An 18,215-nucleotide genomic window follows, 5' to 3' on the forward strand; every position below is an offset into this window, starting at 1 on the left:
GACTTCCAGTTGATCAATTTTTTTTTTTTTTTTAGTTTTTGGAAAAAATTGTCTTGAATCATGACAAAAATCCAAAAACTTGAAAATTTTTGCCCAACTGGAATTCTGCAATATTTCAATTGGGGAATGCCAATTTAACGTTTCAAAACACTTTAGGTATTTCTGAAACAAAATATGCTGTCTGGGCTTCCAGGAAACTTGGAAGGCAAACCCAGAAAGATATGAATACAGAGATCCACAATAAGACGACCAATTTTAATGTAGTATAGTACGTAATTCTTTCACACTATTTACTGATTTTAGAAGAGGCCCAGGGTTAAAGAAAGCATTGTGCAGTGTACAAACATTCTGGGTAGGAAATTAATTTTAAGAGGACAGTCATAGGCTTAAAGGACAGGCAACTTTTATAAACAAGACCTGTACACCAGTGTGAAATTCATTATCCTTCTGTAACTTCCCTGCTATATCTAATAGACTTCCTGCTGCCCTGTTTACTTCTCACGGATGACTACATCACTAGCAGCATGAATGCTATGCAAATGTAATGAACTCAGTAGTATGATGCAGTCTAGGAAACTTTTCATACATTTCACATCTCCTAGTTCTCCTCACCACTGTTACCATATGGCAGCAAATTCTCCAGACCTGCCTCTGTTGCTTCATTTTTGAGACACATTAGAAGTGGAATACAAATGTATCTTTTTAAATTTCAAATAAAGATAAAAGTTTGGCCTGAAGAAAACCAAAACAGGAATGCTAGCGGCTCCAACAAATTGTTTAAAAATACCAAAAAAAATAAATTAATACTGCAGACTTTTCAACTCAGAAAATCCAGTCTCCAGGTTAGTGTGCCTATACTAGACATGTACCAAAGCCATCAGAACATCACTTTAGAAGTTGAAGAACTAAACAACCTCTTTATTTAATAAAATATGTCAAAACATCCATAGTGCCCATCATGTGTTCTGGGGAGCCTATCCCATAAATTAAAACATAAAATGTAACATAAAGGACTACATGTAACTATTCACCAGCCTTCAATCCACACACTCCTCAAAAGTCTGAGGGGAAAATGGGCTTTCAAATGTGCCCAGGAAGTTAAAAAATCTGGGCCTGGAAGACCAAAGGGGAGTCAAATAATCTAAATCAAAGATTTTAGAGGAGAAAGGACAAACTTTTTGGTAAAGTCTCTTATGCAAAGAGCATGCTGATAGTTTCCCCATCAATGTATCTAAATAGTCACAGGCATAGGCGTTTTCTGGACAGTACCAAATATTAGGAGTTGCTAGGGAGCATAGCGTTGGAAGGTGTCCATTTTTCTGTTGCTTGGACTGCCCTGCAGACAGGATACTGGGGTCGAGTAGCTCAATCAGCTCCACATCCTCATGTAGCAGAACTTCCTGTTGCAGGATGGTATAGAGAGAGTCTAGTCGAAACCCAACATCCTTAACATGAATGAGTGAAAGAAAAAGAAAGCATGAGTAGAGATTCAGTTGTTAAAAAATAATAGAACTTTATGGTTTATAGTTCTGAAGACTCCAGCACTTTAGACATGCTACAATTGGCTATACCACCTCTCTTAAATGTGTTTCATTCTAAAACTACTTCTGCCATCTCATCTTTAAAGTTGCTTGCATTGAACTCACAACCTGGTCCTAAATGAGGACAATGTGGCTGAATTGGAAACATGCTACAGGTTGTATGAATGTATTTCCACAGGAATGCGCGTAGGAACTAGAATTTACCAGCAGAATGGAAGTCAAACTGCAACCTGAAAAGTCTGTTGTGTTCAAATGAATCTAGCTTTTTTCTGTAGCATCTGTCATTAGCAAACAAAAAGATGTTAAGATAGAGACATTGCAAATCAGTCAGTTATAAAAATTGGCTGTGGACCAGTTGACAAAGGAAAGGTCAGTTGGCTGGAATTAGATTCCCCATCTGCAGTGGGATTCTCCAAGAGAGAGCCACAAGACCTTTCCAAAGGAACCTGTGACTCCACAAATGAAACACCATGGGATCCTGTGGACCTTTGACTTACCAAACCTAATAGGAACTTTGGGTGGTACCAATCATTTTAATGCCATCACAAACATTTGCACTTCCCCTTCTTTAACTAGAACGTTTAAAGAAAAAAATCTCTACGGCTATAGTAGCTCTCTGAAGTCTTAAATCAGATACTGAAGCAAACCGTAACTCTAAAACACCAAAAGTTTCTCAATTAAGAGTGTTCAAACACACCACAATGAAAATTTACCATTAGCATGTGGTCTAAAGCAAGATGTAAGTGTAAAAAGGGAAAATACTTCTCTTCTGCAGCCAAAAGCTGTGAACAGACCTCAAGGAGTTTGTCACTTCATTGCCAAAATCTTTTTAGTTTTAATCCAACTGGTACTATTAAAGCCAAGATAAGTATTTCTCATTGACTCAGTGGAGTAATCTACCATGAAGACAGTAGGAAAATAGCTATTTGAAGGCCCTAATTCTTTAAAATAAAACAACAATAAATTAATGATACTCAGTATTATCTTATACCCTCCTGCATTCAGTTTTTATTGGCGAAGACTTGATGCAGGAAGCTACAGAGCAGACTATGTGTTGAAGTGAATTCAAGAACACTTCTCTTGAGTCTGTTCAGTATCCTACAGGTACTGCTTTGCATCATCTTGCAGGGTTGGCTAACTACCTCAGTTTCTTGGTTTCCAGGATAACAGGGCTAGGATGGCTGTGGAGGTAGCATACTCAGCTTACGTGGGGGCAGGAGAAGAGTTCCTTTCTTTGCCTCCTGGGCAATTCCAGAGCAGTGTTGCCAGGCTGTAAAGGAAATCTTGACCTCCTAGGCTGAGGAAGTGGTGATTATGAGGAGTTGGGATTGGAACTGGCAGATCTCTGAGGATTCCAGGAGGGATGGGGACAGCGTTAATAATAATAATAATAATTCTCCCAATTATTTTTAAGGCTGTATTTAAGGACAGCGTTCTTATGTAATTTCGGCATATTTCAGTGAAAACAGAAGGCATAAAAGAACTGTCCTGTGTTCGTCCTGCTATATCTGGAGAGGTCAGGTGCCAAGTCTCTGAGTGAAAGGAAATGTGGACCCAATCCATCCCTGCATCTTGGCTCCTTTATGCCAATTTTACCGGCTTATTCAAAGGACAACAATGCCAGTGGATCTGGCCCACAGGTAATTCCTTCAATGCTGTGGGCATCCTGGGCTGGTAGACAGCCACCTATGCATCTGGTTCCAGCAGGAACCCATGGTGCACAGGGCCCACCAGGTGTGCCCGGGTGCTGTTACAATCTATCAGATGCAGTTAAACCTAGGGGGCCACTGGCAACTGGCCACAAGTTATGTCCAACCTCATGATGCTATAACCTGTGCTGGTGGCTGAGGTATGCCCCAGAAAAGGGAAGATGCAAAGGTGGCATGAAGCCACCTTTAACTCAGTCCCCCAATCTCTATGCCATGTTCAGCTCTGGCCTGAGGGTGATTTAAGCCCTATGTGTTTTTCCAGCTTCCATCATGGAAGAGATGCTTGCAAACCAAGCGACAAATTTGAAGGCTCATTCATATAAATGATCAGGAGCATAATTTCTGATGTAAGCAAGTGGCTTTGCACTTAAAACCAGATCTTAATTGTTAGAAAGCAATACATACATGGTATGGTATTTTGTCCTGAACTTTCTCTACAGCTGAATTGGATCAAGAAGGTAGGACACTATATTCAGTCTCCTTCATTTTAAATAACATCTTCACTTTTTGTCAAGCTTTCCGAAGGTAAAATTACCTTATCTACATTTAAAAACCTTTATGCTTCATTTCCAAACCCTTCATGTTGTACACAGTGAGCTTTGCACTGTTCCCCAATAACTGATGAATTTTGAAGAATATGTCAATTCCCCATTGGTCAGTCTTGCTGACTAGCACTGAATGAGGCAAAATATAGATCAAGGAAAGGTGTAAGAAACAGGAAGACACAGGGGATGGGGAAGGAAATAAAAAAGTAATTACTTACCAATCGGTAGAGTAGGTCATCTTTTTTCTTACATGGTGAAAAAGGAAATGAGCTTTTAAAGAGCTCAGCTAGTTTTGACAGGATGCCTTGCTAAAAGGAACAAAAAACTGAAATTACAAATATAGAAGAAACAATAATTCATTTACTCCTGCTTCAGTTTCTCTTGATAAATCAAATTCCAAGTACCTGAGACTTAGTTTTCACTTACTCTACCTGGTCCAACTTCAGAGTATGCTAAGGGAATACCTGTTTCTGGTGACTTGAAAATTTTGCCAGCATAGAAGGTGAAATAAAGCTTTCATTAACCCCTTCATTCCAAGGTGCTATAAGTGCTACATTGTTAAAGCAAGTGTAATTAGGATTAGCCTATTGGTCTGAGGGTTGTAGTTGCTGCCTGAGCATGAAAGAACCCCTCTCTCCTTGAGGATAGGAAAAGAACCAAGCAGGATTAATGGTCTAAGGAACCCAAATGTAAAAAAAGGACTCAGAATGAGGAGCTGTCTTTACTTATGCAGGTGTCACGACTGGAAGACAGGGATTGAGGCTGGCCGAGTGGACCCAGATATTGAAGGTGCTGAGGCCCAGTGATGACAATTGCAGTAACTGTTCCAGAAGCTCCATGTCAGATTAGCACTAAGCATCATATACTCTTATCTCCACGCTACACCACACGTAACTTAAAACTGGGCTTTTAGCTTCATTTGTGAGTTGTAGACCTCTAATTAGGGACAGACTCTGTCCTCATGGATTTGAAATAACTACTAATCCAGGCCAATAATCAACAAGTATTTCTTTAAAATATGACCCAACAAAGAAACCAGGTCTTGCCTGAACCTGCAATTATTTAAAATGGAGTGAGATGCTTATAAACGCATACCGTATATCTGCTTTCCACATCTCTTTGTAGAGCTAGTAGAAGGTAGTTTAAAAAATATTTATATGCATTACATGAATTTCATGACTACACCTCTGAACCTTCAACCTGCTAATATGCAATACAAGCGATCAATCAAATTGTGTCACAAATGACTGAAATGTGGAAACTGTTTAGTTGCATACTGCATCGTAAATCATAGATAAGAATGGATTTTTTTAAAATGTAAAACATGGTAAGGGTATTTTCTCACGGTGTGAATTCAATAATTCATTTCTTAAACAAGAAAACTGGTAAAAACAAATTCCATCATTTACAACAAAAAGAGCCACCAGATGGGTTGGCAACAGGATTGTGAGCTGTGGACCTTCACATGGACCACACGAGCTACAGAAATGCCTATGTCCTATATGTGGAGCAACCACTAGAGAGGAAAGCAACACAAACTTCGCCAGTGAGTTACAGAACAAGTAGTAGAAAGCAGTAGAATGATTTTGGGGATCAGAATTCCTGAGTTGTTACTAATATGGGGATGGGAGTATAGTCTAATAGGTAGAGGGAGGATAGCCAAGCACATAGATTTAACATTTGTCCTGAAAGGCAGTGTGACACTGACTTGATGTGACAACCCAGAGATGAAAAGCTTTAGCTATCCAATTAACATTATCCAGAGCCATTCAGTTACATGGGACATTTTTTTTTTAAATAATAAAACCAACTCATTGCTTAAGAAGTGGAAAACTTCTGATTTATTTTTTTGAAAGAATTAATGTGACTCAGTTTCCCCTCTCACTTTGTATTGTAGCCTGCTGTAGATGAAGAGATTCTTGAAGCAAGACAAGCAAGGCAGTAACTGTGGGGGTTAGGCCAGTCACTAAGCATAAATGAACTAGCAGGAACTAACAGCACTAGGGGGTAATTGTTGCAAACCTCTAGACAAGTAAACAAGTCTGCAAAAGTACCACGCCCTGGGAGAGATTGCATAGACCAGTTTTGGCAGGACTTAAGAGGCCCAGAAGACAACAAACAAAGAAGTGAATAAAATGGAGAGCCTGCTACTGAAGGGGGGGTTCACCCTCACTCAACCCAAGAACTGGCATAATTTAACCTAGAGGACAAAACCCTACTGGAAGGGTTGGAAGGACTTTGAAACCTGCTATGCTCTCCAAGTGGAAGATGGGGGACAACTGGTCAGACAGGCATGCATATATGTTGTTTATCACTTTCAAGATATGTTTTCTCTGTACTGCTTTTGTTCTAAAGAAATACTTTGCTTTAAGAAGATGGGCTGGTCACTGGTTAACCCTGTCATCGTCCTTGGTAGATAACAGGACCATAAGTCCTGAAGTAACCTCAGGCTTGTCTACACTAACAACTTATGTTGTCACACCCCAAGTGATGCAGTTATACTGACCTAGCTCCTGGTGTAGCCAGCGCAATGTTGACGGAAGAAACTCGACATAAGCTATTGTTTCTCAGGGAGGTGGAGCACTATGCCAACAGGAGAAGTCCTTCTATTGGCGTAGGTAGCATCTTCAGTGAAGTGGTGCAGCTGTGCCGCTGCAGCCTTTTAAGTGTAGACAAGCCCTCAGATTGCTAATATGATTACAGTGAAGAGCACGACGAATTGCAGGCTAAATACACTGTCTGGAGGAAGAGGAACACCTCACCCCAAGCAAGGTGACAGCTAGACACCCTCAAGGAAGTCATAAAGGGATCACAGGTGCAGTTACCCCAGAACTGTGATAACTGGGTCCAACAGAGTAACCCAAATGATGCTTCCATGTATATATGAAATCTGTTTCTATGCCCGATTGGAGCTATATAGCCATATCTGAGGGAAGTATTAGTGAGGTTAGGATGATATAACGGACCAACACATCAGATATCACAATGACAGTTCTTCTGGCTGTACAGTTATCATCCTATCCCAACAAGGGGAGCTATCTAATTAGACTATGAAAAAGTCCAAGGGAAGCATTCAAAATACTGTCATTTGAGGTACTGGAAACTAGAACAGGCAACATGCTAGAAATGTACTGTACAGAGCAATCCTGCATTAGCCAGGGGATGCAGTAATAATAAGCTAATAGGTTTGTTCCAGCTCTAATTTCTATTATTACAGCTTGGAGTTCCTGTTGCCTATGACAGTAGGAGAAGGGAAAGCTGGTGACAAGCTAAAACTCTCTTTACCTACAGAACATTCTGAGGCTGCAGAGAGGCAATGGCAGTAGACTGTCCATTTAGAAACACCACTGAAAACAATAAGAAGTATGTCACAAACTATAGCGCTACAAGAATTGCATTATAAAGAGCTCCCTAGTCATGAAGCAATGCAAAGTAAAGCAAAATGCCCTCTTGGTAATGAGTAGAAGCAATGGGTGGGGTGTAAACAATGGCCCTTGAACTACATTTGACTGGTCAGATGGATACTTAATTTAGACTAGTACCTCTGCTCCCAGTGTATTGAAAGTACAGTATAGAAACATTTATTATTTCAAGAACAAGTTTTGTTTTAAGGACAATAAACTTTTTAAATTACTTTCATCTTCCTGAGTCTTCAGCTCTTGATTGCACACATTTAAATCAATACCAAGGACAGTTTTAATTAATGACCATTAAAGTCAGAAAGAAAGCACTGTTACCAGCTAATGTAATCTGTTGAGTTACAGACTAAACCAGCTTGGCTTGCTGTATAAATTATCTTTTGGTTCATATTCCTCATTTTGATTTTAAAGAAAAATCTGAGCTTGCATAAGTGCAAGACAGACAGGCCAAAGCTTGAAGATGTAAAACAAGACAACCCACTGTTTTGGGCTGTGAACCAGTGGTGTGCGGTAACACATTAAATTATTCAGATATCTTGGAATGATGTTTTATAGTCTTTATTCCCACTGGAAGTGTTCCTGACGAGTAAAACAGTCTTCATCAACACACAAGTCAGGTCATGTTTCCTTTGATGACTCTTGAGTATTCTCCTTGCTACTTTAGAACAAAAATAAGTTAAATGGGCTCTTTGTGAAACATATAGTAAAATATGTATCCCCTATATTTTAATTTATGGCAAAGGCACCTATAGCTTGGGATAGTCATGCTTTTATGTGCATTCATTTAAAGCCAAATAACTAAAATATTTACTTTAGTATGGGATGAACTTAAGATGGCATTTATAGTATCTTGCATTTATATAGCACTTTTATCCCAACACATTTCACAAAGTGAAACTAGGGAGAGGTTACTTTTACCTAATATTAAAATATAATCACATCTGGGGTTAAATGTGATGCACCAACTATTTAATAGCACTCGGAAACACACACAATAGTTTAGGATAGGAAGTGGAGAAAAATATCCTACACAGTTTAAATTATGGAGGAAATTTAAATAAGATGAAAGCCAAATGTAACTACCCAAATTGGAAGTAAGCCAGGAAACTGGGCCTATGAACCCTTATTCTAACAAAGGCCTGGTCTATACTACAGAGTTAGTTTGATGTAAGACAGCTTTCGCTGACCTAACTCTGTAAGCCCAATACACCAAATTAATAACATCACCTCTGCAAGAGGTGTAGCGCTTAAGTCGAAGTAGTTAGGTTGACATAGCAGCAATGTAGTGTCTACACTGACAACGTCGAATGTTGCTGCCTTTCAGAAACTATCCCATAATGGCAGTTAAATCAGTACAAGCACTCCTGCTGAGGACATGCACCACCGACACAAAGAGCTCAGTGTGGATGTGTAAAACCGATTCAATTACTGCAATGGCTGTACGTCAACGTAACTTAGGTCAACTTGGATTTTCGGATAATAGTCTTTCCTTCGTCAATCACTCAGGTGGCAGCCTACAGAAAAATTAGCATTTTTGTTGTCCTCCCGTGCCCCAGGAGCATAATTCTCTCCTTTTCCAGGCAGTTAGATTCCTACATCTAGCAGGACACATAGCCATAGGGAGGAGACCAGAACCAGATGACGCTGGAAGAGATCCTGTAGCCTCTTGGAAGAAGAATCCAGCTCTTGGGGAAAAAAACACTATTTCTCATGCCTGGGTGTTTTGGAGGAGTCATTTGGGACCTCACAGTTGTCCACCAACCCAGGTTCAAAAAGCTGGAAACACCATTATGTCCTCAGTTGTTCATCTAGGTTTTTGGCAGCAATGAATTGCATTTAATGGTTTTCATTTGAAAGCAATGTAAAGACTTGCTTTTATGGTACTTGCAAGTCAAGGTTACTCTTTGGAACAGGATGGAAAAGAAAAAGTGCATTGGTGTTCCTTCTGCAGATATACACAGTGAGCATCAATTACCATGTCTTTCCATTCCTCATGCGAGTATATATTTGCATTAAAGTAGCACTCAACCAAGACCAGGGCCCAAGTGAGCTAGGCAACGTAGTCCCTGCTCCCAAGGGCTTACAATCTATATACACTAGACAGATAAAGGGTGAGAACAAGGAAGTATTAATCCCATTTTAAAAACGGGGAACTGAGGCACAGAGAAATTAAATGATTTGCCCAAGTCACAGAGAAGTTATGGGCAGTGCTGGGAATTGAACCCAGCTCTCAAGTAGCAGTCCAGTGTCATAACCATAAGACCAATCTTCCCCTCACCACACACTAACAAGAAGTCAGTTCCCTTCAGAGATGACACTGAAATGGGAAGGAGAAGCAGAAATTAAAGGACAGAAATAGACTATCTGGCATCAGAGAGACAACAGAAAAGCACGAAAGTTTCAAAGCCAGTACTGATTACCAAGAATGATTACATCAATTCCAATTCACAATATCCTGTAACTCCAAATTAGCACGTGGGTTTTTTCCCTTCCCTTCCTCACACTCTCTCATTTGAAAACAGATGAGACAAAGCAGACATAATTGTGGTGCTCATGAGTTGCTCAGGTGAGCTTGATGTACAGATATATTAAACACACACACTCTCTGCCCTTAAGTTTCAAGAGAACCCAAGATCAATTGCCTCTGTTATTGACAACACCAAAGGAGGAGCTCCTAAGCCAGGGGTGGGCAAACTTTTTGGCCTGAGGACCACATCTGGGTATGGAAATTGTATGGAGGGCCATGAATGCTCACAAAATTGGGGGCTGGGGTGCAGGAAGGGGGTTAGAGCTCCGGCTGGGGGTGCAAACTCTGGGATGGGGCGGAGGGTTTGGGGGTGTTCCAGGCTGCGACTGAGGGATTTGGAGGGCGGGAGGGGGATCAGGGCTGGGGCAGGGGCACAGGAGGGGGTCAGGGGTGCAGGCTCTGGGCAGCATTTACCTCAAGCAGCTCCCGGAAGCAGCGGCATGCCCCTCCTCCAGCTCCTATGCAGGGGGCAACCAGGGGGCTCTTCACGCTGCCCCCGCCCAAAGCGCTGCCCCTGCAGCTCCCATTGGCCGTGGCTCCAGGCCAATGGGAGCTGTGGGGGCAGTGCTTGGGGCAGGGGCAGCATGCGGAGCCCCCTGGTTGTCCCTCTGCGTAGAAGCTGGAGGGGGGAAATGCTGTTGCTTCCGGGAGCTGCACGGAGCCATGGCACGCGCAGAGCGGGGAAAGCTCCCAACCCTGCTCCCCAGCTGGAGCGCTGGACCAGGGACCCTGCTCCCCGCACGAGCTCAAGGGCTAGATTAAAACATCTGAAGGGCTGTATGCAGCCCCCGGACTGTAGTTTGCCCACCCCTCTCCTAAGTCAATAAAATGAGTAAACTGCTTCAGAAGAAGTGAAAGATAGAAACAATACACTTTGGGGAAAATGGTAAAATACATACATACACATGCAATTAGATTGCACACATTTTCTGCCTTTCATAAGACCACGCATATAAGGGAAAGTAATGTAGCTAACTAGAACCAACCTGTGTACTACTTCAGAACAATGTACAGGTATCAGCCAATCAGGTATCACTTTTTATTGACCTAAATTTCAATAAATAAGAGTTTTAATTAAAATAAATCTCATTGCACAAAAGCAGAAATAGGTCAGTTAACTGCAGGTGCATTCCAAATGCCAATAACTTGAAAGGGAAAACATAGCTTTTATGAGATTTCTAGAGGAACAAGTCAGTCACAGCTAGTGTCCTCAGTTTCACAGTTTTGAAAACCAATGGAAATGGACATAATATATTTAGGAATCCTTTTAATGTTGTGTTAACTTAAAGCAGCATTAGTCCCTAATTAGTGTCAGACTCTACTCCATGAGCACTGAAAGAAACCAGCAGTGATTACTTCTAATTCATTAGCTAGCTAGATGAACGTTTACCAGAAAACAGCTCACATATTAAATATAAAAAAATATATTTTAATGGCACCTTTGGATTGAGAAAGTAGGCATTCAAGTGTGAAGAAACTCCAAAAGCTAAGCTCATTCCCACAACAATAAATCTGCCACTTGTCCTTACATGCTCTGCAGCACATGGGACAGAAATTCCACAGTAAGATGCTCCGGTTTCTACTGACACCAACGCTGAGTTCTACGACAAAGTGGAAACGTTGTGACAACAGGACTGAGCGACACAAAGCAGCATTAATGTAATCAGGGACTTTTATTTAATTATGGGGGTTTTTTTATTATGGTAGTGCGATAGCATGCTAGAATCTATCAACACAGAAAGACTTCCATAGGAACTAAGGACTACCAAAAACCTCACTATCTTCTGCCTTAAGTGCAAGACACATTTCTTTCACCTTGCCTTCTGTAACAAACATATAGCAACCTCTGTGTGTGTGTGTGTGTGTGTGTGTATTATAAATTAAATTTCAAAACAAAATAATGTGTAAATCCCTTTCCGCTCCCCAGGAAAGGATGAGAAAACAAAGGCATAACACGTTAGTCATGCTGCTTAATGCATCATTGGAAGGTATTCATATACTATAGTGATGACCATGGTAGAAGAATCTATATAGACTAGAACAGACTTGATATCAATATGGTGTTATTAGTTTACTTTCATTAGAGCCTGTTTTTGAATGCGTTTCCCAGACTGTTGCCCAACTTGCAGTTTGTCACAAGATCCACCACTGGTAGGCCACAAAAAATCAGAGAGCCTCGCTGCGGCATGTAGGCTAGTATCATTCTCTCTCTCTTGCCTGCTTCTAAGAAAGGATGTGGGTGCACTACTCATTCCACTTCTCACTAATGAGTGGGGTGTGGAAGCAGGAAAGCAGCAGTGGCCAGGAAGGGGACTGCAGGTTGGGGAAGCTGTTGGAAAACAGCAAAGTGTTGTGTGTAAAGGCGACTGAGCACTAGAGGACAGTGGAAAGCAGCAGTGGACACTAGTGAGAAGCCATCAGGCCATGGACATAAGCAAATGAGTGCAATGCTGCAGCAAGCAGAGTGGGAAAGAAACAGGGATTTTTCAGATACAGGGAATCATCGAGTCTCTGGAACCTTGTTCCAGCTTCTTACCTTTATAGTGTTGGGGGGCACCCCACCCTGCAGTGTTCTGGGCAGAGAAGTCTGCATAGAAGTCTCTTTTTTCCACCAGGCTCTAGCTTAGCACATAGCTGGAGCATATCCATTGAAAAGAGAACTCTCCACTGTGGAAGAGAAAGATGCAGGCAGAAAATAACTGCACTGAGCATGCTCCAACTAGGTGCTAAAGAGAGAACAATATAACAACTGAATTTCCACAGCCAGCAGGGGGATTATTCCTGTAGCAGCTGCCCCAGAAGAAAAACCCTGTGGCCAACTCTACAAGTGTGGCTTCATGGATTCACAGAGCTGTGGTATACGTTGTTAACAAATACATTAATCAAAGTGTATAATACTACATACGTACTGCATGCTCAAGTTAACATTGTGGAAACAAACTTAATTTTTGGAATATCCTAAATTCTAGGTCCTTGATTTGTCAAGCATAATCCAAATGTAAAACTCCCTTGAAAAACCTACTGATCATTTCCCTGTTTTTAAAGTGCAAAAAGTCTGAGCTGTTCAGCTCCTGGTGATTATCCAGTCTACAGGCTTGTGGAATCTATAACTTAGAGCGATTAGGCTTTATTCCTCCTGACCTCTACCATTCTTAACTAAAGCTCCCCAAGCCAAATAAACTGCTTAACCTACTGCAGAGTGGCATAATCATTGAGGCTGGAATTTTCAAAAAAGCTGATGGAGTTAGGTGCCCAAATCTCATTGAAACTCCCTTACTCTCATTTGAAAAACTTAGCTTCAAGCCATTGTAATATCAAAGAGCAGTTTAAACTGTTTAAAGACTTAGAATTAAATTGCTTCGGATGCAGTAACAGATATAGTGCTCTCTTAATCAAAAGGAGCCATGGCTGACAACAATAACTGATCCTCCCTGACCTATAGTGAACTAGGCCTGAAAATGGTTTGGCCCCCAGTATAGGGCAGTTAGGCCAAATCACTGAAATGTTCATTACAGAAAGTGTGCTAGACCCAAAGTGAGTCAGGCCCATAAGGAGAAGTTAGGAACACCAGTCACTGTTATTTCTCCATAAACTAGTATGGTTCTGGTGTCTCAGGGACAACTGTTATCTTACCTCTACTTTCCAGCAAGAAGTCCCACCTGTTGTATACTTGCTACATATTAAGTGGTGTTTAGCAACTCAACACATAAGCAAAGCTGGAAACTTTCCAGGCTGTATTAATCCCATATTAAATTACTATAAAAATATCTGGTAAATAATATAAAACTTACAGCTCTTTAAAAATTCGCTGTCAAAGTCTCCTGCCTCTCTAGTGCATTTAAATCCTGAGTGGCATTTCCTCAGCCTCAAACTATATCAGCAGAAAGGCAAAATAAGGCAGCTACTAGTTCTAATAACTTTTTATATAGCAAGAGTTTATATAATGTCTGTGATTTTATATATTTTTTAACATAGCTTCAAGGCCAAGGTGAATGCTCACTTTCTGGGTGGTATCTTGTTCTTGTTGCCCCTCCTCTGCTGTGCATTGTTCTGTCTTCTGTGATACAGCTGAACATATTTCAAAATCTGTATGGCCCAAATCCTGTAAATACTGGTAAAGTGGAGAATTCTGAAAGAGAATTGAAAAAGACCAAATGGCCTCTTTAACACTTCTCAGAAAGAAAAGCCATGATTACATAGCCACAAGTACGGTCAAGCCACACAATTGCCTACGAAGTACACAACAGGAAGAAAGCTCAGTTTTCAGAGTCAGAGTCCCTGAGTATATCAGGAGTGTAGGAAGGCGGGTGACAGGGCAGGAAGCATCCAGTGAAACAAGTGTTAAGGGCATAAAAACAAAATTCTACTGTACACACATAGTACTATTTGCCAATCCACATATTTTAACATTCACACAAACATAAAAATACCTGTTTTCCAACACTCTCAAAGATATTACACCAAAGAGCTGTAAAGAGGTCTCAGAATGCTAATATTTAGATACTTTAAAACACATTTATGCCACAGAAGGGAATATCAAACTGAAACTACAGGTGTCAAAAATAAGTTAATGACAAGGCATCACAAAATGAGCTTTTTTAAAAAAAATACTGTTTGTTCATGGACTTACTTGATAATTCATAAAATTAATTTATTTGCACTGTTTTCCAGACATCACTGCAAATTAATGAGGTTCTATCCTATACGTATACATTTGTATATATGCAGCAGATGGATAAGATTTAACAGAAAACTGTACACAATCTATAGTATGACTCTAAAGGCAAAAGGGATCTACAGTACTAAATGCTTACTCCTGCTTAGTGGAAAGAAAAAAAACCCCAAGGTTTCCAGGGTAATACATGATCATAGAAAAAGAGATGGAAAAGTTCTGCGAGTTCATCTAGTCTGTCACTTGCCAAAGCAATATGTTACCATACTTGTGCAAGTGAATCACAATGTCAAACAACTTCTGTTTTACAATTTCAAAAGCAAAATGAAACGTATAACAGAAAATTACATCAACATTTGTTTCTTTCAGTAACCTTTTCCTTGTCCCACTTGCCGCTAAAGAGATGGGTGATGGATAGAGCTGGGTAATGGTGATGTGAGTCTCCGATAGTGATTGAGTTTGTGGTTGATTAATTTCTACTACATTTATGTTTTCACTTCGTTATCCGATTTGATCTGGGGCAACTGATGGGTTTGTTTATTTGTGCATTTTAAAAAGAATGTCGAGGGTGCCCAAACTGCATGGATGCTCTTATTGTAGCTTATAAGGAACGGAATAATTTATACTTTTTACCCTTTCCATCTGAAACAAACCTCCAACAAACCATGGTCTAAACATCATAGTAAACCGATGAATAGAGCCCTGCAAATCCATGGATATCCGCTTCATATCCACGGATCTCTCTACTCACTGGTGGCACCTGGCCCGCGGCATCCGGCTCAGGCAGCCCCGGGGCGCAGCATGCTTTAGGGCCGGTGGCCAGCAGCCAGTGACTGGGGCCAGGCAGCAGGCCAGAGATGAGGCTGTCCAGCACCCGTTTGCAGTGCCGCTTCCTGTCCAGCAGCTCGGGGCCCTTGGACAGTGCCAGCGTCCCCGCCATAGCCCGGCTCGGCAGCACTCGCCACTCTCCTGACCCTGGGTATTCCAGCGGGTGGGGCCGTGGCACCTGATCCCTCTGCCCTGCTGCAATGCAACATGCACTGCTGCTGACGTCACTTGCAAGCCCCTGGAAGCAGCACACGATACGATATCCCTTCCCTCCAGCCCCCACCCCTTCTCCTCGAGATCCCGCACCTGCGCCACCATCCTCCTCAAGACCCCACCCGAGTCACCCCTTACCCCCAGTCCCCGCCCTCACACTGCCTCTTCCCTGCAAGACCCCACGCCCCCCTCTCACTCATCTGCACCCTCTCCTCTCCCCGTCCCCATTGCTAGCCCATGAGAGACGGCCTGCTGCTGCAGGTGCGGATGCAGACACACACAAAAGACGGCTAGCGGATCGGATGCACCTTGATTCTAGCAAATGCAGATCAGATGCAAATCCACATTTTTGTATCTGCGCAGGGCTCTACCTATGAAGTAGGTACGTATTATTTTACAAAAGTGGGAAACTGAGGGAGAGACAGGCTAAGTTCTAGGTCACACAGGAGTCTGTGGCAGAACCAAGAATATGTCTCAGATCAGTTTTCCAATTGTGTGCTTTAACTTTAAAGATGTCCTTCCCTTTTAAAGGTATTAGTACTTCTCCCAACAGAGCACCACAATTTTTGTTTTAAAAAGCCTAAATTTTTAAAGATATGTCACTTTAAGAAATAAAGATCCTGTTTCCATGAAAAATTCTTAGCAATAATGACTACTAGAAAGAAGTATGGAATTATAGGAGTAAAATATTTTATACATTCTTTTCAATATCTTCAATTTAAAATATATAATTTCCTTCCTTTCATCTGTACCATAAAACTAGAATAGCTTAATAATTATTTGTTACCATTCACTGTACATCAATTAAAGTTGACACTTTCCATACCAATAAGTTCCTGTATAAATAGCAATGAACAGCTGATAAACATTTTGTTCACTATCTGTGACCATAAGATAATTAGTTGAAGAAAAAGAAAAGCCACTTGTGAGATTGCGAAATTGTGGATATTTTAGTTCTGCCAATCCCTCTTTTGAAGAAAGTGCCAAAGAATTGTCCTTTCTCAAAAATCATAACTTTGGAAGACCCTACAGTTGGCTAATGTTAACCTCCCTTGTATTTATAGGGATCTACCCAAGAAAGCGGGGGGGGGGGGGAGCATTCTTCAGATATCCATATGGTGCAGAATACAACAAACATAAGAAGGACCATACTGGGTCAGACCAATGGTCCATCTAGCCAAGGATCCTGTCTTCTTACAGTGCTCAATGTCAGATGCTTCAGAGGGAATGAACAGAACAAGGCAATCATCAATTGATCCATCCCTTGTCATCCAGTCCCAGCATCTGGCAGTGAGAAGCTACGGACACTTAGAGCATGGGCTTTCATCCCTGACCATCTTGGCTAATAGCCATTGATGGACCTATCTTCCAAGAACTTATCTAATTATTTTTTGAACCCAGTTATACTTTTGGCCTTCACAACATCCCCTGGCAATGAATTCCATACCTTGACTGTGTTGTGTGAAGAAGTACCTTCTGCTGCCTATTAATTTCATTGGGTGACCTCTAGTTCTTGTGTTATGTGAAGGGGTAAATAACACTTCCTTATTCACTTTCTCCACATCACTCATGTTTTATAGACCTCTGTCATCTCCCCCCTTAATCATCTCTATTCCAAGATGAACAGTCCCCATCTTTTTAATCTCTCCTCATATGGAAACTGCTCCACACCCTTAATTATTTTTGTTGCCCTTCTTGGTACCTTTTCCAAATCTAATGTATCTTTTTTGAGACGGGGCAAACAGAACTGCACATACTGTTCAAGGCATATCATGGATTTATAGAGTAGCATTATGATATTTTTTGTTTCATTATCTGTCCCTTTCCTAATGGGTTCCTAAGACTGGTTAGCTTTTTTTGACTGCTGCGACACATTTAGCAGAAGTTTTCAGAGAACTGTTCACAATGATTCCAAGATCTCTTTGTTGAGTGTTAACAGCTAATTTAGATCCCATCATTTTGTATGTATAGTTGGGATTATGTTTTCCAATATGCATTACTTTTCATTTATCAACATTAAATTTCATCTGCCATTTTGTTGCCCAGTCATCCAAATCTTAAATCCTTTCTGTTACAAGTTTAATTTTTAACATGTTATCTTTATGCCTGAAACACAGATGGAAGAGAGTGAGTACATGACTATCTGACCCAAGAGGGTTTTCAATTTACACTAAGTAAACAAAATTAACATCCTCAGCACAAAACCAATCAATCTTCTAAGCCCAATGCCCATACAAATACGTAAAATCTCTTATGTAACAGATTTCACAGAGCCAATACCTGAGAAAAGAAACTTAAAGACTTTGTTGCCCTGACTCTCAAACTCAACAACAGAATTTTTCTTTATCTGAGCTCAAGACAGGCTTGAAGGAATGGAGATCTATAGGCACTTTGACTCTGTTCACTAAACATAAAATTGTCTTGGGCTCCTCTAAATATGTTTCGTTAAAAGAGAAACAATCTTGGATAGCACAGATAGCTAGATATTCATTTTTCTTCCTCCAAATGTTTAACAATACTCCATAGCTCTATTGTGTTAGAGAGAAAAATAAGTCAACTCCCTGAAACCCTTTCCCCCCCATGTTTTTAGCTTTTGTAAGGAGTCTCAAAACGGCCTCTGTGAAAGGAGCTATTGAAATCATCCATTTAAATTAGGGCTGTCGATTAATCGCAGTTAACTCACGTGATTAACTCAAAAATATTAATCGCAATTAATCACAGTTTTAATCGCACTGTTAAACAATAGAATACCAATTGAACT

At 40.9% G+C, this 18,215-nt stretch overlaps 1 protein-coding gene across 6 annotated transcripts in view; it reads right to left on the reverse strand.

Annotated features, from left to right (window-relative positions):
- Positions 1 to 18,215, reverse strand: part of VEZT (vezatin, adherens junctions transmembrane protein) — a 91,286-nt gene that overhangs the window by 48,380 nt on the left and 24,691 nt on the right. For 2 of the 6 annotated variants that reach the window (XM_084648654.1, XM_084648653.1), the window contains exons 2-4: positions 13,742 to 13,870; positions 4,014 to 4,103; positions 1,270 to 1,445 (exon numbers count right to left, since the gene is read on the reverse strand). In XM_084648654.1, the coding sequence (XP_084504780.1) occupies positions 1,270 to 1,445; positions 4,014 to 4,103; positions 13,742 to 13,870 (395 nt within the window). Of the gene's footprint in view, positions 1 to 1,269; positions 1,446 to 4,013; positions 4,104 to 11,270; positions 11,343 to 12,277; positions 12,409 to 13,741; positions 13,871 to 18,215 lie in introns of those variants that run through there. The other 4 variants (XM_084648655.1, XM_084648652.1, XM_084648656.1 and 1 more) reach the window with 4 other exon arrangements.

Source organism: Lepidochelys olivacea (genome assembly GCF_965140295.1).
Source record: "Lepidochelys olivacea isolate rLepOli2 genome assembly, chromosome: 1".
Taxonomy (NCBI): domain Eukaryota; kingdom Metazoa; phylum Chordata; order Testudines; family Cheloniidae; genus Lepidochelys; species Lepidochelys olivacea.